The sequence below is a fragment of the Molossus molossus genome, unplaced genomic scaffold (genome assembly GCF_014108415.1).
Source record: "Molossus molossus isolate mMolMol1 unplaced genomic scaffold, mMolMol1.p scaffold_m16_p_1, whole genome shotgun sequence".
Lineage (NCBI taxonomy): Eukaryota > Metazoa > Chordata > Mammalia > Chiroptera > Molossidae > Molossus > Molossus molossus.
The window spans coordinates 182,786,965-182,810,184 of NW_023425344.1; the positions used below are offsets into that span (position 1 = coordinate 182,786,965).

Consider the following 23,220-nt stretch of genomic DNA (forward strand, 5'->3'; position numbering starts at 1 on the left):
TTCTAGTCTCTTAATTTTTGTTGAAAACTTATGATGCCCCTTCTCCTATTAGGAAGAAAAGGTCAATGTCCTCCTGTTCCCCCTGGGTACTGTCTCCCTCAGATCAGTTTGAGAATCAGTGTTATAGGTGATACTGGGGTCTCTCCAGTGGTGGAAAGACAGAGGCAAACACTGGGAGAAACTGAGGCAGAGACAGGAGTGTCAAAGCAAGAGGGATATGGAGATGAAGAGGAGGGATATGGAGATGAAGAGGAGGGATATGGAGATGAAGAGGAAGGGGGGATATGGAGATGAAGTGGAAGGATATAGCCAGAGAGTATAGGAAAAGGCCATGGTCTCCACTGCTCTCCAAAGTGACTGCTGCCTAATCTCATCTCCAGAACGCCAGACACATGTGAGTAATTACGGAGGTCTTCTCTGGGCAGAGCCTCCCTGGCTGGTCCCTGTCTTGCCCTCACAAGCGCGTAATGAAATCAAATGTGATCCGCTGTGGTTCCGCGCAGTGACTTAGCTACTGCAGTCAATAAAACCCACTCTTGGAAGGAAACCAGATTACGGGTCAGGGAAGGTGGGCAGTCCGCCGAGCTGCCTCGGATTGGTCCCTGTTGGGGGGGCCTCCCACCTTGCTCCTCTCTTCATTTCCACCAAATTACCCACTACTGCCAAATGGGGGCCCCATTTCAAATTTGTTATTTAGACTGAGTTTGCCTCCGACAGCAAGGAGGCAGCACAAAATTATGCAGCGTGGAATCCAGGGGAATTTTCAAAGCAAGACATTTTCTTTGGCATCTTTCACTGAAAGCTAATCATCTGCTATTGAGTGGAGGGCGCGGGCCTGCGGGCCCTCCCTGCCCGCTGCCCTCTACAGGAGGCGAGGTCAGTGCAGCCTCCCACCGAGGGGCTCCTACCTTACACGGGTGAGGGTCCACTCCGTACGTCTCCAAAGTCTGCGCTTTTCTTAAAAAATTCAGCTCTGACGTTGCTGGTGTTTGACCACTGGAATAAAGAAAACGAGGTGATTTCAGGGTTTCCTGTTTTCATAGCTTCTCCTGAGGTAAATTATTAAGTGCTCAGGATGAGTCTCACACCACAGTTTTTCCAGAGTGTACCCCCTGCTCTATCCCAGGACCAACATTAGAGATTTCTGCCTAGGGTCAAAAACTCAGGTGTCTTCAGGCTACATAAGGAATGACATGGGCTGTGACACAGCAGGAGTGCCGGGGACAGAGGCAAACTGGGGAGTGCAACCCCATCCAGTGAGGGCAGCTGCTCTTCTGCTCCAAGACGGCAGTCCTGTGGGAACACAGGGCCCGGCCTTGCTAGCTGTGATTTGTACCAGAAGTCAGAGATACTGATTTTTATGTGGTATTTCATGATTTTAAATGCTATAGGAGCAAACGAAACACATCTGTAGGCTGGCTGCAGGCCATGGGTTTCTCATCTGTGATCTGATTTAGACTGAAATACAAAGAAGGGGCCTGTACATCTTGCGGGTGCTGCCTCACCCTCTTCATTTACCAAGAGGGGACCTGGGAACAGAAGGTGACGAGACACAGCTGGAGACAATGCTGAGCTCTCCAGACTCCACCATGGCTCTATCCACAGGGTGATGACTATGAAAAGGAAACCAGCAGCAAAAGGAAGAAACCAGCCCTGGCACCAAGCCATCCGAAGAAGGGGCTGTTAGCACCAACATTCCCACCCGGCTGCCTCCTTAGCGCATTCATAGACGAGCGCATCACAGACCCGTGGCCTGTCCCTGTCGCCAGGCTCTCTCAGGGCCCGGAGCCCTGCCAAAGCAGACATACTTCTACAGGTGTGGGGGTGGCTTCGGTGTGAAGAGGGGTGGGCAAGCCACCAAAGGGAAGAGCAGGCCAGTGTCCCTCTGCAGAGGCATCGACCAGTCAGTACCGTAAGTGCCAGCCTCTGCTCTGCCTGCTGTGACATACACCAGACGTTTAGCACAGTCTGGGCCCCTGAGGGACTCCTGCTGGAGCTGGAAAACGGAAACAGACGCACTTTTACGGTATGAAGATAAAGCTGAACCTGTGTAAGTAGTACCTGTAAGTCGGCATTATGTGGACTGCAGACATCTACACCCACCCATGTGCTGAGACACAGGGAAGGTGTTTGGGAAATGCTTGTGCAGCAGGCCAAGGTCTGGGCCCTGTAGCTCCATTTACCTCTGAGGTTGGCCCAAAACGCTGGAGCCCTCAAAGCAGGCATCATTTCCTGAGGGATCTCCAACCTACCAGGTTTCTGAAGGGCTGTCCCCACTGCTCTGACATTGAAAATCCTCCTGGTAGCACTGCAGGGAGTTCCAGCACATCCCTGCTATCTCTGAATGAACCCTGAGCCTTCACACAGGTCTGTGTATTCCGACCTTTACCACCAGGGGCCGCTATTTCCCCAACAGAGTGATGGGAGGAGCCCAGTGGCCGGGAAAGGCCAGCTTGCTCAGGGAGAGGGTGGGGAGCAGCTAGGATTCCACCTTTGATTGGTGTCACCATTCCTGGAGAAGGGTTGGGAACCAGCCCTGCCACAAACGGTGGGCAGGCGGTCTGTTTACAAAGGCTAAGGAGGCTGTGGGGACATATTTGTTGGTAAAATCTTTGAATGAAGGTGAAGATTTGTTTTTTGTGTTTTGGGGACCAGGAGATCAGGGTAGGGGCTAGTTTAGGCTTAATATGATAATTAGAAATATCTTTTACCCCATCTTGGGCATTTTTCTAGCCCCAGAAAGGTAGTACACAAACATTTTAAAAGATTTTAAAAGTTATAATGTATTGATATATGACATGTTTTACTTTACAATGCTGCATTGTATGTATCACATTTTTCTTCATAGTTTATCAGTCCGGGGAATCTGTGCTGCAGCCACATAAAGTGGAGCCCAAACACCCTGTCATTTTTTGTTTTTTAAATCAATCACTGTAGAAAATCCTATTTCATATGAGTGAAAGGACACATTAATGCTATGTGGTGGAATAAAGAATATTCCGGGTGAACTAAGAATCTGAAGACGAGCCTCCTGCTTCCAGCTGCATCTCCTCCTTCCCTCTGTGCAAGGGTGTGGGTTTGAGGCAGTGCTGAAGATCCGGTTCCCGAACCAGGTGTTCTCAGGCTGCCCACAGTATTTAGGAACCAGGCCAACCTGGTGCAGCCCCCCACCCACTGACACAGGAGCCCCTGTAACACTGTCTCAGACTGAGGACAGAGGCTTGCTCATTTTTCACATTTCCATTCAATCCCTCCTCTAATCTTTTTTCTCTCTGTTATTTCCTTTATGTTTTTCTTTTCCTTGTTGCCAGTTCATGCTTTTGACCTCTGTCTCTTCATTTTTCATGGTGAAATAATACCTCTGGGGCCAAACCTGTCTGTTTTCCTCACTGTACCATGTCTCTCTTGCCTTGACGTCTCAGTAACCACTCTTCCTGGAGAGGGAGCCCACAGGGCCTGGAGCTCTGCTGTCAGTGGGTCACTGAAAATGGTACATCCAGAACGAGGAAGGTCAGGCCATGGGGGAAACAGTGTCCTGGGCTTGAACTGTGTGTCACTCACCTGAGTTCTGTCTTGTGAATCTCAGCAATTTTCCTTTCCAGCTTCTCTGAATGTTTAGGAAAAAACTGAAACTTGGAGCTGTAGCCTTCAGGGTGTTTTCCTGGGTCATAATCTCCAATCTCCGCTTGTGAAAGGAATGCAGAAGAAAATTGTGGGGATTGGCAAAGCAACAAAAGATGAACACAGAGAGCATCAGTCAAAGCATGCACCAGATTTACAAGGAACAGCGGACCCTGAGCACGGCTGTGGGCAGGCAGAGGGCATGCCCCTGAGGAGAATGTCCACATTTGTTTTCCCAGTGTGCAAATGGGTTGATGTCAAGTCTAAGCAGAGAGATAGCAGAACTGACCCTGTGTTCCAGAGGGCATTGCAAGTAAATGTGCAATAAAAGAGCAGAGGCCTCCACCATAGCCCTCATCCATTCAGTTATGAGAAGGGGCCTGGGTGTGACGCTTTTTGTGGCACTGGACACTGTGAGGAAGACAGAGCCTCTTGGGCCTGAGTCAGATCAGGAATTTCGCTGTGAGGATTTTATCAGGGACACAGCAAATTGATGAATGAGCCATGACCCAAACTCAGAACTCAACTCTCAGTCCAAATCAAATGAAGCTAAGTGAATACATTTGAATAAATATTCACTGAGGGTTGGGGCAGGTACCAGGCCCCTGGAGAGAACTGCAGAGCAGGGAATACTGGCTGTAACCTAGAAGTACCACTGAGAACAGTAGCACCAGGTCTTAAGGTTGATTTCTCAGCTCTCTGCTGGGGGTGGGGCTTTTTCTGGGAATCCAGCCCTAAAGCTGCAAATAAGCTCTCAGATCTTAGACATCTTTGGAGGCAGGGGTGGTGGTGGGCCCATGGTGCTCTCCACAGTGTGTTCCTAGGTGAGAACTTAGCTTCTCCAGATCAAATACTCCACAGGAACATCGTGGATATGTGAGGAAGAAGGATGTTAAGAAGTTAAAGCTGGCCCTGGCCGGTTTGGCTCAGTGGTTACAGCGTCGGCCTGAGGTCCAGAGAGACCCAGGTTTGGTTCCCGCTAAGGGCGCGTACCTTGGTTGCAGTTCGTCCCTGGCCCTGGTTGGTCGTACGGGTGGCAGCCACTCAATGTGTCCCTTTCACATTGATGTTTCTCTCTCTCCCTCTCTTCCTGTCTCTCCCTCCCACTCTACCTGAACAAAAAATGGAAAAATGTCCTCGGGTGAGGATTAAAAAAAAGGAAGTTCAAGCTGCTTTGTGGTTGCCCTTTTTCCTTCCCTAGTGAGAACCACAACTAGTACAGAGAGAAGTCTGGAGGGATGAATAAATATTAACAGGAAAGTGTACACTCCTCTCACAGTTGAATATTATGCTTCCAAATACTTGGGAATTTCTGTTATTGAGCAAGAGACTAAAGGCGTCCCTGGGCCTGAAGTCCAGAGTGACCTTGAGCCATGGAGTCATTCATTATGATTTTATTTAGAAAGCGCCAAATGGAAAACATCAATGTTGGACATCAATTTCCTTAAAGAAAAAATGAAAAATTCAATATGGCTGTCAGGGTAAACTAAAGGAAAGACTAGAGTTTAAAATTTCATTTAGATTGAACCAGGTTCTTTAAAATTGAAAGGTGCCACCCTGGCCAGTTTGGCTCAACGGTTAGAGCGTCAGTCCTTGGACCAAAGGGTCATGAGTTCGATTACGGTCAAGGGCACATACCTCGGTTGCAGTTTGTCCCCGGCCCTAGTTGGGGTTGTACGGGAGGCAGTCAGTCAGTGTGTCTCTCACATCATGTTTCTCTCTCCCTCCCTCCCAGTCTAGCTGATGATAAATAGAAAAATGTCCTCAGGTGAGGATTAAAAATACAAATAAATAAATAAAAATGAAAGGTGCCTCTTTTGGTACCTTAGGGTTGACAAGCACCTTCCTGTTTAGGTGATTTTAAAAAATAGGAATCTCAGAGGTCAAAGTTGTAATGAGCTGACTTTTATATTCTTAATGCAGCTGTGATATTTTTCTTGCCAGAAGATTTTTAGTTTCTATTGGCAAAGATTTTCCAAGTTCTCTTCATAAAGTAGCTTCCTGGAGTTCACAGATTTCCAATTAGGAATTCAGACTCTTTGATCGAAACTTCACGATTTTAGTGCTATGGCCCAAAACAATCCAGTGACAGTTTCAGGCCTAAGGATAAGAGAAGTCTAGGAAGGGACACTTAGAAGTGCCTTTCATTTTAAGAGAGGCGAAGGGATTATATATGAGAAATGCTTACCTTTTCCACTGTTTTTGCAAAAAAAAAAAAGCCAGTCTGGGCACCAGCTGGATACAGACTCAACTCTACCTTATTAGCAAGTTAGGAAATGTGTGTGTTACTTGGAAACATTTTCAACTTGGAGCACTCTGAACAGAAAAGGCTCTGAAACAGGCACCCGGATTCCAAGATGCTTCACCTCTTTGAGATTTGTACCAAGCTAAAAAGTGGATTCAGATGACTCTCCAGAGTCTCAGTAACTTGGTCCACCAAGGATGCAGGGAAAACACCCAGCATACTGAGAATGACTTGCAGGGGCTGGCACACGACCTCAGGTACACGTAGGGTTGAGTACGTCTAGGGAGTCAAGGCAAAGCCCTCTAATTTGGACTCTGCTGCAGGTTAGATATATCTGTGTATATCCAAGAAGTAGTCATCTGTGGTAACTGAAATAATGTAATCATCACTTAGCATGAAAAGTGAATTTATCCTGTCAAAAGTCATTACCTTGAAGGATATAAGCCGCTAACAAGGCAGCATCTGATGTTTTGCAGAGGAGGCGACCGTGGTAGAGATCCCTTTTGATCTGCAGGAAGACTAAATACCTGGAGAGAAAACAGAGTGAATTATAAAGAATTTCTTTGATTGCTTTAAAGACAAAAGCGCTCTGTCAGGACACTTTTACTACATTAAAAAAATATATATATCTCAAAACATACCACAGAACAAATACATTTTCCATTTCCCTGAAGACTCTTTCAAGTACTTTGCTCTGAACTGATTTGAGGTTCAATTCAAAACAACCGTCAATTTCTTTTGGAAGCTCAGAACAGAATGGCGCTTCCTGGTAAAAACATTGTCCCCCCCAGTGCTGGGCTTCAGGAGGAGCCAGCCTGGATCAATTCTGTGCCAAAATGAAACCTATGTCGAAAGAGAGGGGCCGACTGGGCCTCTCTCCGCCTAGGACTCTGGCTCAGGTTCCTTTAAGAAACGGAAGGGCAGATGAAGGAACCAGCCCAAGGAAGAGCTTGCCTCGGCTTGCCAAGAGAATCTGTCCATCTGTGGAACAGTCTTTAGTTACTGGCAGAGGTCAGCCAGACCTCTCAGAATCTGAATACGGGTGAAGGCAGCACAGAAAATGATGGCCAGCCTTTCACCAAGTACAGAAAGCTCTCCCCTCAGGTGGAAGCAGGATCTCCAGAGCAACTGGCACGTCCTGAGTGCTTACTGTCTGCCAGTCCAGGGGTTATGCACTTGCATGCAATATCTCATCTAATTCTCACATAACAGTTTGAGATAGGTACTATTATTATCCCCCCCCTTTAAAAATATGTTTTTATTGATTTTTTTTAGAGAGGAAGAGAGAGAGAGAAACATCGATGTGAGAGAGATACACTGATCAGCTAGCTGCCTCCTGCGCGTCCCCTACTGGGGGATCGAGTCCACAACCACGGCATGTGCCCTGACTGGGAATTGAACCATGATCTCTCAGTCCATGGGACGACACTCAGTCCACTGAGCCACACAACACCCCTCCTCCCAAGATAAAGCAACTGAGGCTCAAGTGATTTCACATGGGCATACAACTGGTAAGGTGCAGAGCCAGGGTTTAAATTCAGGACTGTTACACTCCCGAGGTTGGCTTTTAATCATTATGTTATACTGCCTTCCTTGCACTATAACTGTTTCACAAGTAGTTGGTGGAATGGAATTGTTGACTTTCCATTTGGAAAATGTGCTTACAAGGAGTGGGGTCGCCAATGTTCGTAACCTCACTGGTACCCTAGGAAGAGCAAAAGCCAGGGGTAGCAAACTCTTAAGTGAGTCACCTACCACAGTGGCTCCTAGGCCAGGGGGCATCTGTGTGGTTTAAAAAGATGTCCGCAAATTCTTTGCTACTCCTCATCTCCAGATGTAGAGCTTAATTCCCTCCTTTTGTGTGTGGGCTGGACTTAGTGACTTGCTTCTAACAAACAGAATGAAGCAGGAGCAGGACTGTCTGGCTCCTGGGACTAGGTCACAGTCACCGCATCTTCCTCCTGGTTCTCTCTGTCTCTTAGATCTCTCATTCTGCTTGGGGACACTCAATCAGCCCTTTAGAAATCTCCACGTGGTGAGTAACCGAGGCCTTTTGCCAACAGCTAGCCAGGAACCGGCACTCTGCCGACAGCCACGTGAGGACACTGTCTTGGAAGCGAGTCCTCCAATCAGGCCTTCAGACGCCTGCAGTCACCTGAGCCAGAACCACCCAGCTCAGCTGCTACGGAGTTCTTGGCGACAGATGATAAATGCTGGTCAGTTTAAGTTCTGTGGCACATTGTTAGACAGCCACAGCTAACTACAGCATCCGAGGGGGTGATGGACATGTAGCAAAATTCCCTTAAACTCTATCAGAACAGAAACAGGGCCCTCCCTGGACTACTAGAGGTTCCCACTGCTTCTGTTTTCAGGCTGACAAATGAAAGAGGATTCCAGGATCGCTTGATCATGTGAAAACGCTCAAGAGAAAGGACCTTGGACAGTGCAACTTCTGGGGTGGGGAGGGTACCAGCAGGTGACTGAGAACCTTGGGCTTGGTTATTGAAGTAATTAACAAGCAGAAATTAAGAGGAGGCAAAACTCTTCTCTCCTAAGGTCATGCTACTCAAAGTGTGGTTGACATGTCAGCATCATCTGGGAGCTTGTTGGAAATGGAGAATGTCAGGTCCATCCTTGACCTACTGAATGAATCATTTTAACAAGACCCCCAGCAGGTGTATATGGATTAAAGCTTAAGCATCCTTCTAACCACATAGGATGGACTTCCCTTCTCAAAACAAAGGGAAGGTGAGTATTATAGTCTGGAAGTCAGTAAGAGCTCCCCTCCTCACCTCAACCACCATCACCATCCCTGCTCAGCCCCAGTGTCTGCCAAGGAAAACTGAAGGAAAAAGAAACCACGCAGAGTGAAACATTAAAGTGGATCTAACAAATGAAGCTGGTCTTCACTGTGCTTCCCACAGTGAAATGCCACACGGGAGAAAAGGCACTGGGAGAGAGGAGGGGAGAGGGAGGGCTTCTCTGCCTCTCACTGTTCCAACTCCCACCTTCCACAGGCCTGGGCAGGATGTGGAGGCAAACCTTTCCCCTTACTCACCGATCACTCCTCCCACACCTCTCTGCTTCAGGGACAGCACGTACTGGACTGAAGGAGATACTTCAGAGGGACAATAAGGCTGGGCAGTGATTCTCAATGTGGTGGTTAGGAGAACACCCCCCTGGGGAGCATATCAGAACCTTTGTGTGTGTGGGTGCTCCTGGGCTTGAAAAAGACCCTTTGAAGTCCTCTTTGCCCAAGGAGGACACGCTTCTCCTCACACTGAGAGCTTGTCTTTGAGGCATCTTTGCTGATGGGTGCATGACAGGGCCTCAGGGGAACTGGAAAGGAAACAAGGCTTTTCACTGAGGGGCAGGGTTTCCTCAGACTTCTGGAGGTAGGACAGCTACAGGGAGGTCCGGGGAAGGCCATGGGAACATTGCCAGGCAATGGTACAGCATCTGGAGGGCAGGCCAACACCCTAAAGAAACAAACCACAGTCTTTACAGGACAAGAAGAGAGGAGCTCATGAAACAACGAACTGCCAGCTTGAAGGCAGAGAGTTGCATGAGGGTCCCCCTTTCCTTTTCTGCTCCAGGACCTCCAATCAAGCTTCCTGTTTTGTTCCTGTAAGGAGGTAACCAGTGACTCGGTCGTGAAATACACCCCACATGATTCATAGCATCCTTAGGCCTATTCTCAAGAGACGCCGGCATGTTCTCCTCTGCCACACACGGGCCTAAGGAAGACGACCTTGTTGCCCGAGGCACTGCCACCAGGGCCACTGTGTTGCCAGGCAAGGGACCAGCTATCTGGGGCCACCAAGCCCCCCCAGTTCCTGATGAGGGGGCTGGTTGGGTAACCCAACCCCAGGACCTCAGAGTAGGGGTGGGAGCCTAATTCTCTCATTTGGTAGCTGAGGAAGTAGAAGTCCAGAGATGTACAGTGATGAGGCGACACAGTGATGACCCAGGCCTGGTGCTTCTACCCCTGTGGGGGTTCAGTTCATTATCAGGTCAGAGAGGGGGTCATAAATGAAGTCAGGAGACTCTGTCATCAGGAAGAAATCCTTCTTGGAACCAAATAAGAAATTAGCAGACCAGAGTGAAGACAAGCTTGCTCCTTTAGGACACTCGTTTTGGTAAACTTTGTGCCTCTCCTTCTGGCTGCAGGAGGCTCTATCTCACCTCTGTCTTTTTTTTTTTTTTAATTGATTTTAGAGAGAGGAAGGGAGGTATATGGGACGACACTCCAACCAAATGAGTCATACCAGCCAGGGCCATACATGCTCTCTTTTAATCTTCACAACCATGAGGTGATGACTGGTTTCCATCCCTGACTCACAGAGGAGGAAACGGAATGATCAGAGACACTGTTGCTTGCCTTGTCACATAGCTAAAGAAAAACCTGGGATTTGAACCCAGGGTTTTTGAACCGTGTTTGGTTCCTTAGCCCAGGGTCAGTAAACGACAGCTTGCCACCATAGTTTCCAATGAAATAAAACACAATTTTATTGGAACACAGACATGCTCATCCCTTCGCATATCATCTGCTTTTGCTCTGTGATGGCGGAACCAGTCGCTGTGACGGAGACGGTGAGGCCCACACAGCCTAAAATACCTACCACCTGGCCTTTTACAGGAAGCATTTGTCCACCCACCTTAGCCTAAGCTGGACTCAAGTGGTATTCATCGAAGGAATAAACAACCTGAAAACTCCATTCATTCGAGCATACATTTGTTCATTCTATTAACACTGTTTTCAGCACCTGCTCCAACATGTGTCAGGCAGTTTGCTCCTTGGAAGGTGAGGACCCATTTGTATGCAGTTTCCTTCTATTACTTGATCTTTCCAAAGAGCTCATACACCTGCAGCCCCTGTTAAAGGCTACATCTGGTGCCTAATCCCCATTTTCTCTGCCTTGTCTCCAGCTCAGACAGGAAAATCTATTTATTACTTTAAAAAATGACAAAAGAGATTAATCAGGATTTGGCAACTAAATTTATCATCTGGGAAGAGTCCAAGAGATAAACTGAAGCCCAGTTCTTTACTCCCCACTGCATCCCCTCCTCTCAGCACGGCTCTATGGGAATGGCTGAGCTGGTGGTGAAATTTAGGACCAATATTGCTAGGAAAATACACACTGACAGCTAAATTAGTTTGGCAGGAAAATGGTGTGGCGGGCTCTAAGCCAGGAGTGAATTATGGGGACTGAGTAAGGCTGGGGTAGGTACCTGCTCTTTTAAGATCAGCAGGGATGTGAACGAGGAGAAAGATGCAGTGAATTCTAAGGCCTCCACTGAAGGCCTCGGGGAGGGGGAGGCAGGACGACTCCACATCAGGCCCTGCACCCTGTAACTCACACTCCTGACAGGCCTGGAAACTGCATTCCAGGAAGGCAGGCCGGTGGGACAGAGAGCGGGGGAAGGAGTCGAGGATGGTCAGCACCAATGCATGCAGATGGGGGAGGAGCTCACACGCCTGTCAGTGTCCTTGAATCTGCTGACCCGTGGAGAGGCCTGGCCCTGTTCCCCCTGCTGCGCCGCCCAGGACTTGGCTGATTACCCGAAATGGCTTTCTCTCTGAATTCTCAAAAGTTAGCTGCGTAAGTGTTAGGACTCTTGTGGCAGGGAAAGGAGACAGAAGAGGTGAGGGGATTATCAGAAAAGAAGTGCCTTTCTCCTAAACAAAGGAGAAAAGCCAGAGCTAACTGTACTTGTGACCCATAAGCAGAGCCTTTGGGGTCCATGGACCATGTAATCACTCTGGCAGGAAACAGATATCGAGCCTTTGCTCAGTGCAAGGCTCACGGAGGGGCAGGGTGAGGGGAGAGTATTAAGTACAAGACTTTACATAGTGGTTAATCCTCCCAACAATTCCATGAGGTAGCTATTAGTATGCTTGTTTTATAAATGAGGAATCTGAAGGTCAGAGAGGTTAAATATCTTATGTGCAGGGCCACAAAATTAAGAATTGACAAATAGGATCTGAGCTCGCAGATCTATGCTGCTTCTTGGGTGGTAGGGTCTGTACATTAATATTATACAGTGACATTTGATTTAGAAAAGTGTTAAGAGCTTCTCCTAAGGGCCAAGATCACCATCTTTTTTTATCCTTTAATCAAGTCAGAAAGCCACGTGCCGGGATGCTCTCACTGGGTTGTATTAGACCCATCCCTCTCATCCACCACTGGTCAGTGAGGTGCAGACCAGGCGGTCCTGATGTGTGCTGTTAGGAGGTAGGTGCTAGGCTCTCAGCAAAGATGTGACATGTGGACAGGAGGGTGGACTTTTGGAGTCTGCCCTGGTGTCATCACCTCTTTCAAGGGAGGGGAGGGGACAGATACGCTCAGAGCTAAGGCAAACACTCTAGAGATCATGAGCTAGGCAGGCTAGTGCTTTGCCAAAACTCCTCCTTGTTTACTTATTAAACATAGTAATGCTGCCCTCACTGTTCTACCTAGAGCTACAGAATTGCTTATTAATTTGGATGAGCTTGGTTTTTAGAAGCCAAGTGGAAGCCACATCTACTTCCCTGTGGATGAGCAGAACCTGTAGTTTTTATGTCCAGTAAGAAACATGAGGTTTGATTCCAACTACACACCTCACTGCCCCTGTGTTTCAAAGTAGGTGGGTGCTCGCTGCTCCCTGCACCTGGAGCAGACAGCCCCCCAATCCTGAGCAGATCAGAGACTGCCCTCACCTCCCGCAGGCCATCTGAAGAAGCCGCTGTCCCTCCCTGTCCCACTCCTGGCTTCCTGTGCACCACTTGTTCCCGTTTCTTGCCCACTTCTCTCTCCGTTTCCTCATTTTCCTTCTCAGAGAAACTTTTGCTCCTCTTACTGGATGTAAAGGTAGCAGCATCCTCTTCAGAATGTGAAGTGAAAATAATTCCATATTCTTCCTTCCTTCTTTCCTTTGGTTTTGGATTTTCTCAAGCTGTTCAGGATCTAGAAGTAAATCTCAAAGCCTTACAGGACAAACAGTCTACATGGCTGGTAATGGCCTCACCCTGATCTTCGCTGTCTCTAAGGTTTTGTGGAGGGGGTGGGGCTGGCAGAGCAGCTTCCTCCTCGGCTCTAGGATTCCCTGACATGACCCCTGCACCTGTGCTCACCCCCCCACAAGGTAACATCAAGGTTTTGCTTATGTCAACATTAGATCTTTCTAATATACAAACTAAGGATCTCTGTTACATAGAGTTCCTAAATCTCCGAGGCATGCTTTTGGGGTGAATTTGGCTCAGAGATACAAAACCTTGCCTCTTAGAGAATGGTTGTGGGCACAGAGGTTCTTTTTTTTTAATTTAATTTTTTTATCCTCACCCGAGGACATTTTTCCATTTTTTTGTTCAGACAGAGCGGGAGGGGGAGAGAGAGAGAGAGAGAAACATCGATGTGAAAGGGACACATCGAGTGGCTGCCACCCGCACGACCAACCAGGGCCGGGGACAAACTGCAACCGAGGTACGTGCCCTTAGCGGGAACTGAACCCAGTTCTCTCTGGACCGCAGGCCAACGCTCCAACCGCTGAGCCAAACTGGCCAGGGCCAGAGGTTCTTTCTCATCCTCAAGAGGTGCTGGATGAGACAGGATCCATCCCTGCAGCTGTCTGTTCGCCACAGAACACAGTGCCCACGATGAAGCGTTTATCGGGGACCTGACCCATCAGCACACTGGCGTTTACCCAACTCAGTATTTCCTGGCTGTTTTTCAAGGTCATGCTCTGGTATTTCCCAAGTACACTAGGCCACTGAAATCTATTTTAATCCCTGTAAAAAGAAGCAACACAGCCCTCCCCTAAAACGTCTGCAGTGGCCACATCACAGGTAAAAGAAAAACACGCATTCGATGAATTAGTTACTCCAGCTCCCTCTGAGGAGGACCAGTTCAAGATGAAGTATGCACACCTCTTGATGAAAGAAGCTCACTCTGTTCCAATTCTACTGAGGGGTGAGCAGAGAAAGCATGTGGGAATGAAAGACAGAAGAAGTAAGGTTATATTTAGGAAGAATTCCTTGCCTGCGAGAAGTAGGAGTTTCCAAAGTAGAGGATCTGAGAGGTTCTAGTCCCTCTCTCCCATCCTCTCCAACAGGTCTTAGCGGCTGGGGGATGTGTTTAGTCTCACCTGGTTATTTCTTCTTTCAGGGCAGCAGGGTCTGCAGGGTAAAACTTCACACGGAAACACATGGTGAATGGAGGCTGGGCTGCAGAGAAAGAGGAGTGCCCATCAGGGAAGACCCTCTGGCCCAGACGTGCCTGGTTCCCCTCCCCGCCAGGATGCATGGGCCTCTGAACCCTCAGATGAAAATCCTCAGATGTTTATGGCAACTTACACTCAAAACAGTGGGAAATTACCAAGACTTACTACAAGGGGGAGGTTTCACCCCGCCCTCCCCAGGGGTAGGGCTTGAGTCTTTTCTTGGAGAATACTTACATCTCAACTGCTTCACCACAGACTTTGTAAACTCCAACCAATGCTGAAACAGAGAACACAGAACAAGAAAATCCTAATGAGAAACAGTGTCAAATATAACTTGTCTCACCCATTTTAAGTAACCAGACAGATTGTAGCCCAGGGTGAAAGCAGCCCAAAAGCTTGTGATGTGTAGGCTTGGACAGCAAAGAGGGATATTTTCTGAAAAGTTCCCCAGGGAACCAGCTGTGAAGGGGAAAGAGTTCCAGCTTCAGGTGCCACTTCTGGGCTTCTTGGCAAGGCCACCTTCCACAGCGGGGGCCAATGCTTGGAGCCATTCCTGGACACCAGCAGGCACGTATGTGTGATGAGGACCAAGCCCCACCTGGCTCGAGTAGGGAACTACTGACTTCAATAGGTTGTATGTGTTTGTGCTACATGCCAACGTTTCTTTGGCAGGGGGACAGAGGCTATCAGTAGCAGCTCTAGAAAGCGCTGACGGAATTTCATAAACGGTGAGAAGGCGGGGATGGCTGGTGTCTATCCCATCTTTGTTGGAGTAACACAGATTGCCAAACTCTGTGGGAGATACTGATTGGGATTTCTTGGAGTCCAGGGATGTATCAAGTCTGTCTCGTAGATAACTAACCACAAGCCATGTGTAGAATTGTATCCTGTGTCCCTTGGAGTTTCATGGAGGCAGGACATAGTAGCAATGCACTGTTTCCCACGGTACTTATGTTTGGGGAAGGAAGCAATGAGACCATTCTGTATCTGTTTCCCAGGTCTACATGGATGCTTTATTGATGTTTGCTGCTTTTATACTAATCAGGAACCTTGGCAATTTGCAGAGAGCTAGAACTACTGTTATTTGTGTTTGGTTATCCGGAGTATCTTAAAACCATTAGTCATAAGCTCTGTGAGGGCAGAAAACTGTCTTGTTTACACTGTTACACTGTATTGCCCATGCCCAGCACAGTAGTCCATATGCAGATGTCAAAGGGACAAAGGGACAAAGGCACTGGGTCCACACCTCCCTCTTTTCTGGCTACTTCCATTTAGTGTAACGTCTTGGCAGAGTCCTCCCTTTGCAGGAAAACAGCCAGGGCCATGCAGACGGCATCCTGGCCTCCCTTGATTCCCAGCTCTCACCTTCTGAGCTGAGCCATGGGTCATGCAGCTAATGGATCCACTAAGAGCCAGTTCTCTCGTCAGCTCCACATAGATAATCTGGGCTGACATTTTGCTCTCTTGCTTCCTTTGATCTGAAGTCCCGTGAGGCTGGCAACTCATTATAGCCACTCAATGTGGTTAAGAGGTCCTTCTCACATTACACAGCCCACCACGGCCCAGCCTTACAGGAAAGCAAAGGCAAGAGATGAAATTGCATGGAAATAACTGGGTTTCCAGGCCGTGTGGGTGAAGGTGGAGGAGGCCCGTTGGTTCAGAGCTCGCTGGAATTTTGTACAGGGCGAAGAACGCGGCCGGTGTCTGGGAGTCAGTAAACAGAGCATCCCTAGCCATTCCACTGTCAGATTAAAATAAATAAATAAAGAAAGAAAGTTAGAAACTAAGCAGAATGACTTGTGAGATCATTATCAGAAGGTAGATGGAGCCGAAGGACAAAAAGGCTATTCCCCTTGGCAGGAAGCGGGCGAGAGGCCTTTAGTTTGTACTGAGTGAGAGTTGAAGAAAGGAGTGAACTGCAGGAGATTAGGAGTGGAGTGGGGAGGGTGTGGAAAGTGGTCATAGCTTGTCCAAGAGATTTTAAGGGTCTGGTAGAGAAATATTGAAGGGATCCCAAGAATACGGTGATGGCCAAAGTTACCTTTTGCATCTGTCTAGCGAAATCTGGGTCCCTGAATCACTAGCCAACTGATAACATGGGTTTAGGAAAGTGGGGTCAGGAGAAGGGGAAAAGACTCAGAGAGGGGAGTCTGCTCCTGTCTTGGGGTGAATGGACCAATGTGGCAGAATATTCAGATTCTAGAGCAGCGGTTCTCAACCTGTGGGTTGTGACCCCTTTGGGGGTCAAACGACCCTTTCACAGGGGTCGCCTAAGACCATCTGAAAACACATAGACACCGCTCCTCTGTCTGTCTCCAGGCGGGTCCGCCCACATGCAGATACGCCCACATGCAACATGAGGAACTGGATTAAAGGGTCGCTGCATGAGGAAGGTTGAGAACCACTGCTCTAGAGGCTTGAAAGGGTACCTCCACCTTGAAAAGAGAGGCTGAGAGCAGGCTGAGGCCCTGGGTGTGAGGCAGGAACGGGAGAGGGTGACGTGAGCGCAGCTCCTCTGAGAGGGGTCAGGAGAGTTCCCAGGCCCCACAGAGACTCCTGCAGAGTGATGAGATGGATGTGGGCACTGGGTTCAGACTGCCCCAGGGGGGAGGTTTATTTTAAAGCCTCACACTCCAGGAGAGCTGGGATTTTACTTCCCTCACCTCTACTCCAAACAGTCCTAGGATGACAATTCCCCACAACTCTCAAGAACTCTCTCGAGCCTCCCTGCTCTCCTTAATCCCTCAATAAAGGCCAAGGACATTTAGAGCCTCTCAGGTATGGATTCAACATGGAACCTTAGAAGTCACACAGGCTCTGGGTCAGACAGGTCTGAGGTGGAGACAGGCTTTGCCACCTGCCTTGGGCAAGTACTCAATCTGCCTGGGACTGTACTAATCCGAGTTGGATAATATAACTGTGGATACTCGTCTCATTGTGGCAAGAATTAAATAATATGTGCGAAGCTCACAGCTCAGTGCCTGATACAACTCGATGCTCAGTGCCCAACAGCTGAGAGATTGTGCTTTGTGCTCAGTGCAGAGCCCGGCACACAGTAGCCACTCCACAAAAGTTTATTTCTCCCTTGCCCATTTCCTTATCTTTCTCTGCCTCCGCCTTCTTTTTTTTTTTTTAATCCTCACCCAAGGATATTCTTCCAATGCTTTTCAGATAGAGTGAGAGGGAGGGAGAGAGAAAGAGAGAAACATCAATGTGGGAGAGACACATCGACTGGCTGCCAACCACACGACCCTGACCAGGGCCAGGTATCGAACCGCAAATGAGGTACATGTCTTTGACCAGAATCAAATCTTCAACCCTTTGATCTGTGGGCTGATGCTCTAACCGCTGAGCAAAACCATCCAGGGCTCCCTTCTTTTAATCCTCATTACCTCCACATACTCTTATTCTCCTCAAACACATTCTGACCTAACGTAAAAATAATGAATAGGCCCGGCTGGTTTGGCTCAGCGGTTAGAGCATCGACCCACGGACAAGAGAGTCCTGGGTTCGGTTTCTGCTAAGGGCACATACCCCAGTTGCAGTTTTTCCCCACCCTGGTTGGGGTTGTGTGGGTAGCAACCAGTCGATGCGTCTCTCTCACATCGATGTTTCTCTCTCTCTCTTCCTCTCTCCCTCCTGCTTTATCTGAAGATAAATGCAAAAATGTCCTCGGGTAAGGATGGAAAAAAATAAATAAATAAAGAAAAATAAATAAATAAAAAGAACAGGATACATTGTGCCCTTTTTTCTTCATATGCTGTTCTCTAACTGGCCTTCTTTCTCAAGGAGAGACAGCTCAGGTCAAAAGAATAAACAAACAACAAAACGCCCCTTTGTAAAACTAGACCATTATCATACAGTGAACGAGACCTCACAGCTGCTTGGTGGTGTGGCACTTTCCAGAGTCTTAGCGGCTGTCCCTAGCCCTGGACCACAGTGCAAGATTCTGCAGGGGTGGGAAACATTTTTTTCTGCCAAGGGCCATTTGGATATTTATAACATTATTCGTGAGCCATACAAAATTATCAACTTAAAAATTAGCCTGCTATATTTGCTCAGGCTAATTTGGTGAGGTGCATCATGTTAGCTGGTATTGATTTCGTGGCCTTATACAGCCCGCAGGCCAGATGTTCCCTACTCCCGCTAGGGTGAGGGGCTGACCTCAACATACTTTCCAAACACTGATGCTCAAAATTCTGCTGAGCCAGGAGTAAGGAAACAAAGTGGGACAGGGCTTGTGAGAGTAAGGGATACATATTATTTCCTACAGCTCACATGTTTAACATAAAACCCTACATGTGACCTGGAGACACAATGGCTCACAATAGCAATTTTCAGCTGGTGTGCCACAAGGATTTTTAAAATATGCAGTACCTGACTATTCAGTCAGGGGCACTGATCTCTTTTCCCTTAGATTGTCTAAAAAAAAAAAAAAAACCAACAGCCAACCCAACAATAGCCGTGTGGTGTGAATTAATCAAAATTATAACTTGGATTTCCAAAATGGTGGCAGAGTGAATGGAAGCTACACAGACCATTTCCCAGGACCAAACTGGAATTACAACTAAAATAAAGACAAATTGTCGGGAAAAAGCAACAGAAAAGCAGCTGGAGAGGACCATATAACCAGGGACAGGAAAAAAGGACCCTGAATTGAGCCTGGAAGGGCTGCAGGGGTGTGAGAAGGTGGGCTGGGAGCCCATGGACAGCAGCTATTTTAGCTGTGAACAGCTCTCTCAGGGTTAAAATCCTAATCTGGCTCCATAGTGCAGAGGGCCTGGACAGAGCACTAACTTAGCTACAGCCACTCACCTTGGGCTCCGGCAGAGGGAGGGAAGATTGGACTGGAACTCTTTGGGGACACCTGGAATTTAGAGGGTGCTCAGAATTGCTTAGTTGCGGCCATATAGGGTGGTGGCCATCTTGCTCCTTCCTGGAGCTCTGGGAAGAAGCAGCAGCTCCTCCCTCAGAGATTTAACTCCACCCAGCTGGGCCAGAGAAATTCAAATTGAAGCTCATTAACAACCAGCATCGGCCCCACCCTCTAGAAATCCTCTTACACTAAACACCTTAGGAAGTTTTTCATGCAACTGAGGGCTACAACTCAAGGTTCATCAAGTAACTGAAACTAATAGCCTCCAGGCAAAAAGCCGAAGGATAACAGCCTTTCCTGGGCTTGCAAATCTACCCAGGACAGTAAGACTTGACAGTGGTATTGAACGTGGATCCTCCCACATTCATCCAAACCCAGTAAAGGGAATCACAAATAGCAGAACACCAACACCCACAGGGGAAATTTGGCAGGCTCCAAAACCCACTGAGATAGCCAAAACGGTGAAACAAAGAAACAAGTCTCAAATGAAAGAACAAAAAAACTACCGAATATGAGATCAATGAAATGCAGTTAAGCATGTTATCAGAGGTAGAGTTCAGAGCGATGATCTTGAGGAAGCTCAACATCATGAGTAAGGACATCAACACCATGTGTAAAGATATAGAAACATTAAAAACCAACCAAGTGGAAATGAAGAATGACATAGCAGAAATAAAGAACACATTGAAAGCAATAACCAGCAGAGTACAGGAAGATGAGGATTGGATCAGTGAATTAGAAGACAGGGTAAAAAAAAAATCAACCAATCAAAAAACCAAAAAAACAAAAAACAATTAAAAAACAGAAAGACAGCTTAAGAGAACTGTGGGACAACTGGAAATGTAATAACATTCGCATCATAGGTGTGCCAGAAGAAAAAGAAAATTAGCAAAGGTTAGAGAATATATTTAAAGAAATTGTAACAGAAAACTTTCCTAACTTGATGAAGGAAGAAGGCATTCAAGATCAAGAAGCACAGAGAGCCCCAAGTAAGAAGAACCCAAACAAGCCCACACCAAGACACATTGTAATTAAAATGCCAAAGATTAAAGACAAAGGCAGCAAGAGAAAAGCAACAAGTGACCTACAAAGGAATCCCATAAGGCTCTCAGCTGACTTCTCAACAGAAACACTACAGGTCAGAAGGGAATGACATGAAGTAATCAAGGTCATAAAAAACAAGGATCTGAATCCAGGACTACTCTACCCAGGAAGCCTATCATTCAAAATAGATGGTCAAATAAAGAGCTTCCCAGATGAAAAAAAAAAAAAAAAAATGACTAAGGGAATATATTAGCACCAAACCAGCACTGCAAGAAATGTTAAAAGGACTGCTGTAATTAGTAGAAATAGGAAGAAAAATATAACTACACTAAACAAAAATGGCAATAAATCAGTACATATCAATAATCACCCTAAATGTAGATGGACTGAACACCCCTATCATAAGACACAGAGTAGCTGATTGGATAAGAAAGCATGACTCATATATATGTTATTTACAAGAGACCCATCTCACAACAAAAGACTCACATAGGCTGAAAGTGAAGGGATGGAAAAAATTCTTCCAAGCAAATGAAAAGGGAAAAAAAGCTGGAGTAGCAATACTCATATCTAATCAAATAGATTTCAAAATGAAGACTATAACTAGAGAAAAAGAAGGCCACTACATAATATTGAAAGGATCTATCCAACAGGAAGATATAACCTTGGTAAACATATATGTACCGAATATAGGAGCACCAAAATACATTAAAAATCTTCTGGAGGACTTCAAAGGAGAAATTGAGAGCAAGACAATCATTGCAGGGAACTTCAACACCCCACTGACATCACTGGATAGATCCTCTAGACAAAAATTAACAAGGAAACACAGACTCCAAATAAAGCACTAGATCAAATGGATTTAATAAATATCTACAGAGAATTACACCCCAAAACTACAGAATACACATTCTTTTCAAGTGTACATGGGACATTCTCAAAGATAGACTACATGATAGGACACAAACTAAGTCTCTACAAGTACAAGAAGACTGAAATCATATCAAGCATCTTCTCAGATCACAATTGCATAAAACTAGAAATCAATTACAACAAGAACATGCAAAGACATTTGAACACATGGAGGCTAAATAACATGTTATTGAACAATGAATGGGTTACTGAGGAGATCAAGGAAGAAATTAAAAACTTCCTGGAAACCAATGAAAATGAACACACAACAACACAAAATCTATGGGATGCAGCAAAAGCAGTTCTGAGAGGGAAGTTCATAGCATGAAAGGCCTATCTCAAGAAATAAGAAAGATTTCTAATTGATTATCTAACCTCACAACTTAAAGAATTAGAAAGCAAACAAAAAGAAAAACCCAGAGTAAGTAGAAGGAAGAAAATAGTAAAGATCAGAGCAGAAATAAACAACATAGAGACCAAAAAAACAATTCAAAGGATCAATGAAACAAAGAGCTGGTTTTTTGAAAAGATAAACAAGATTGATGGACCCTTAGCTGGACTCACCAAGAAACAAAGAGAGAGAACCCAAATACACAAAATCAGAAATGGAAGAGGAGAAGTAACAACTGACACCACAGAAATACAAAGGATTGTTAACAAATACTATGAACAATTACATGGCAACAAATTGGACAACCTAAGCAAAATGAACAAATTTCTAGAAACACATAGTTTCCCAAAACTGAACTGGGAAAAGATAGAAAACTTGAACAGACCAATAACAACTAAGGAAATTGAAGAGGTAATCAAGACTCTCCCAGCAAACAAAAGCCCAGGCCTGGACAGCTTCACGGAGGAGTTTTACTGAACATTCAAAGAAGAACTAACACCCTTTCTCCTCAAACTATTCCAAAAAATTCAAGAAGAAGGTAGACTCCCAAATGCGTTTTATGAAGCCAGCATAATTCTAATTCCAAAACCAGAAAAAGACACTACAAAGAAAGAAGCTATAGGCCGATAACCCTGATGAACATACATGCCAAAATCCTGAACAAAATACTGGCAAATTGAATCCAGCAATACATCAAAAAAATTATTCACCATGACAAAGTGGGATTCATCCCAGGGATTACAATATTAGCAAATCAATAAATGTGATACACCACATAAATAAAATGAAGAATAAAAACCACATGATCATATCAATAGATGCTGAAAAATCATTTGACAAACTCCAGTACTCATTTCTGATAAAAACGCTTAGCAGTGTGGGAATAGAGGAATCATATCTCAACATAATAAAGGCTATATATGAAAAACCTATAGCCAACATTATACTTAGTGGGCAAAAACTAAAAGCTTTAGAACAAGAACAAGACAGGGATGCCCACTTTCACCACTCTTATTTAGCATAGTACTGGAAGTCTTAGCCACAGCAATCAGACAGGAAGAAAAAATAAAAGGGATCCAAATTGGAAAGGAGGAAATAAAATTGTCTTTATTTGCAGATGACATGATATTATACATAGAAAACCCTAAAGACTCCATCAAAAATCTAGGTTTAATAAACAAATTCAGCAAGATAGCAGGATACAAAATTAACATCATGAAATCGATGGCATTCATATACACCAAAAATGAACTCACAGAAAAACAATCCCATATACCATTGCAGCAGGAAAAAAAAAAAAAAATTTAAGATACCTAGGAATATACTTAACCAAAGAAGCAAAGGACCTATTTGCAGAAAACTACAGGACATTGAAAAAAGAAATAGAGGAAGATATAAAAAAGTGGAAGCACATACCTTGTTCCTTGTTCATGGATTGGAAGAATTAACATCATTAAAATGTCCATACTACCCAAAGCAATCTATAAATTCAATGCAATCCCCATCAAGATACCAATGACATACTTCACAGAACTAGAACTAATACTTCAAAAGTTCATATTGAACTAAAAAAGACCCCAAATAGCCACAGCAATCTTGTAAAAGAAGGATAAAATAGGTGGGATCACAATACTGGATACCAGGTTGTACTACAAAGCTACTGTAATCAAAACAGCCTGGTACTGGCACAAGAACAGGTATATAATTCAATGGAATAGAACAGAGAACCCAGAAATGAACCCAAAACATTATGCTCAATTAATATTTGACAAAGGTGGTGAGAGCATACAGTGGAGTAAAGACAGCCTCTTTAATAAATGGTGTTGAGAAAAATGGACAACTACATGCAAAAAAATAAAACTAGACCATCAACTTACACCATACACAAGAATAAACTTAAAATGGATAAAAGACTTAAATGTGACTTGTAAA

General features: G+C 45.8%; 1 protein-coding gene across 3 annotated transcripts in view; it reads right to left on the bottom strand.

Annotated features, from left to right (window-relative positions):
- Window positions 1–23,220, bottom strand: part of FRMD5 (FERM domain containing 5) — a 347,282-nt gene that overhangs the window by 21,990 nt on the left and 302,072 nt on the right. For all 3 annotated transcript variants that reach the window (XM_036282185.1, XM_036282182.1, XM_036282177.1), the window contains exons 3-7: window positions 14,300–14,342; window positions 13,991–14,069; window positions 6,296–6,393; window positions 3,562–3,685; window positions 909–996 (exon numbers count right to left, since the gene is read on the bottom strand). In XM_036282185.1, the coding sequence (XP_036138078.1) occupies window positions 909–996; window positions 3,562–3,685; window positions 6,296–6,393; window positions 13,991–14,069; window positions 14,300–14,342 (432 nt within the window). The remainder of the gene's footprint in view (window positions 1–908; window positions 997–3,561; window positions 3,686–6,295; window positions 6,394–13,990; window positions 14,070–14,299; window positions 14,343–23,220) is intronic.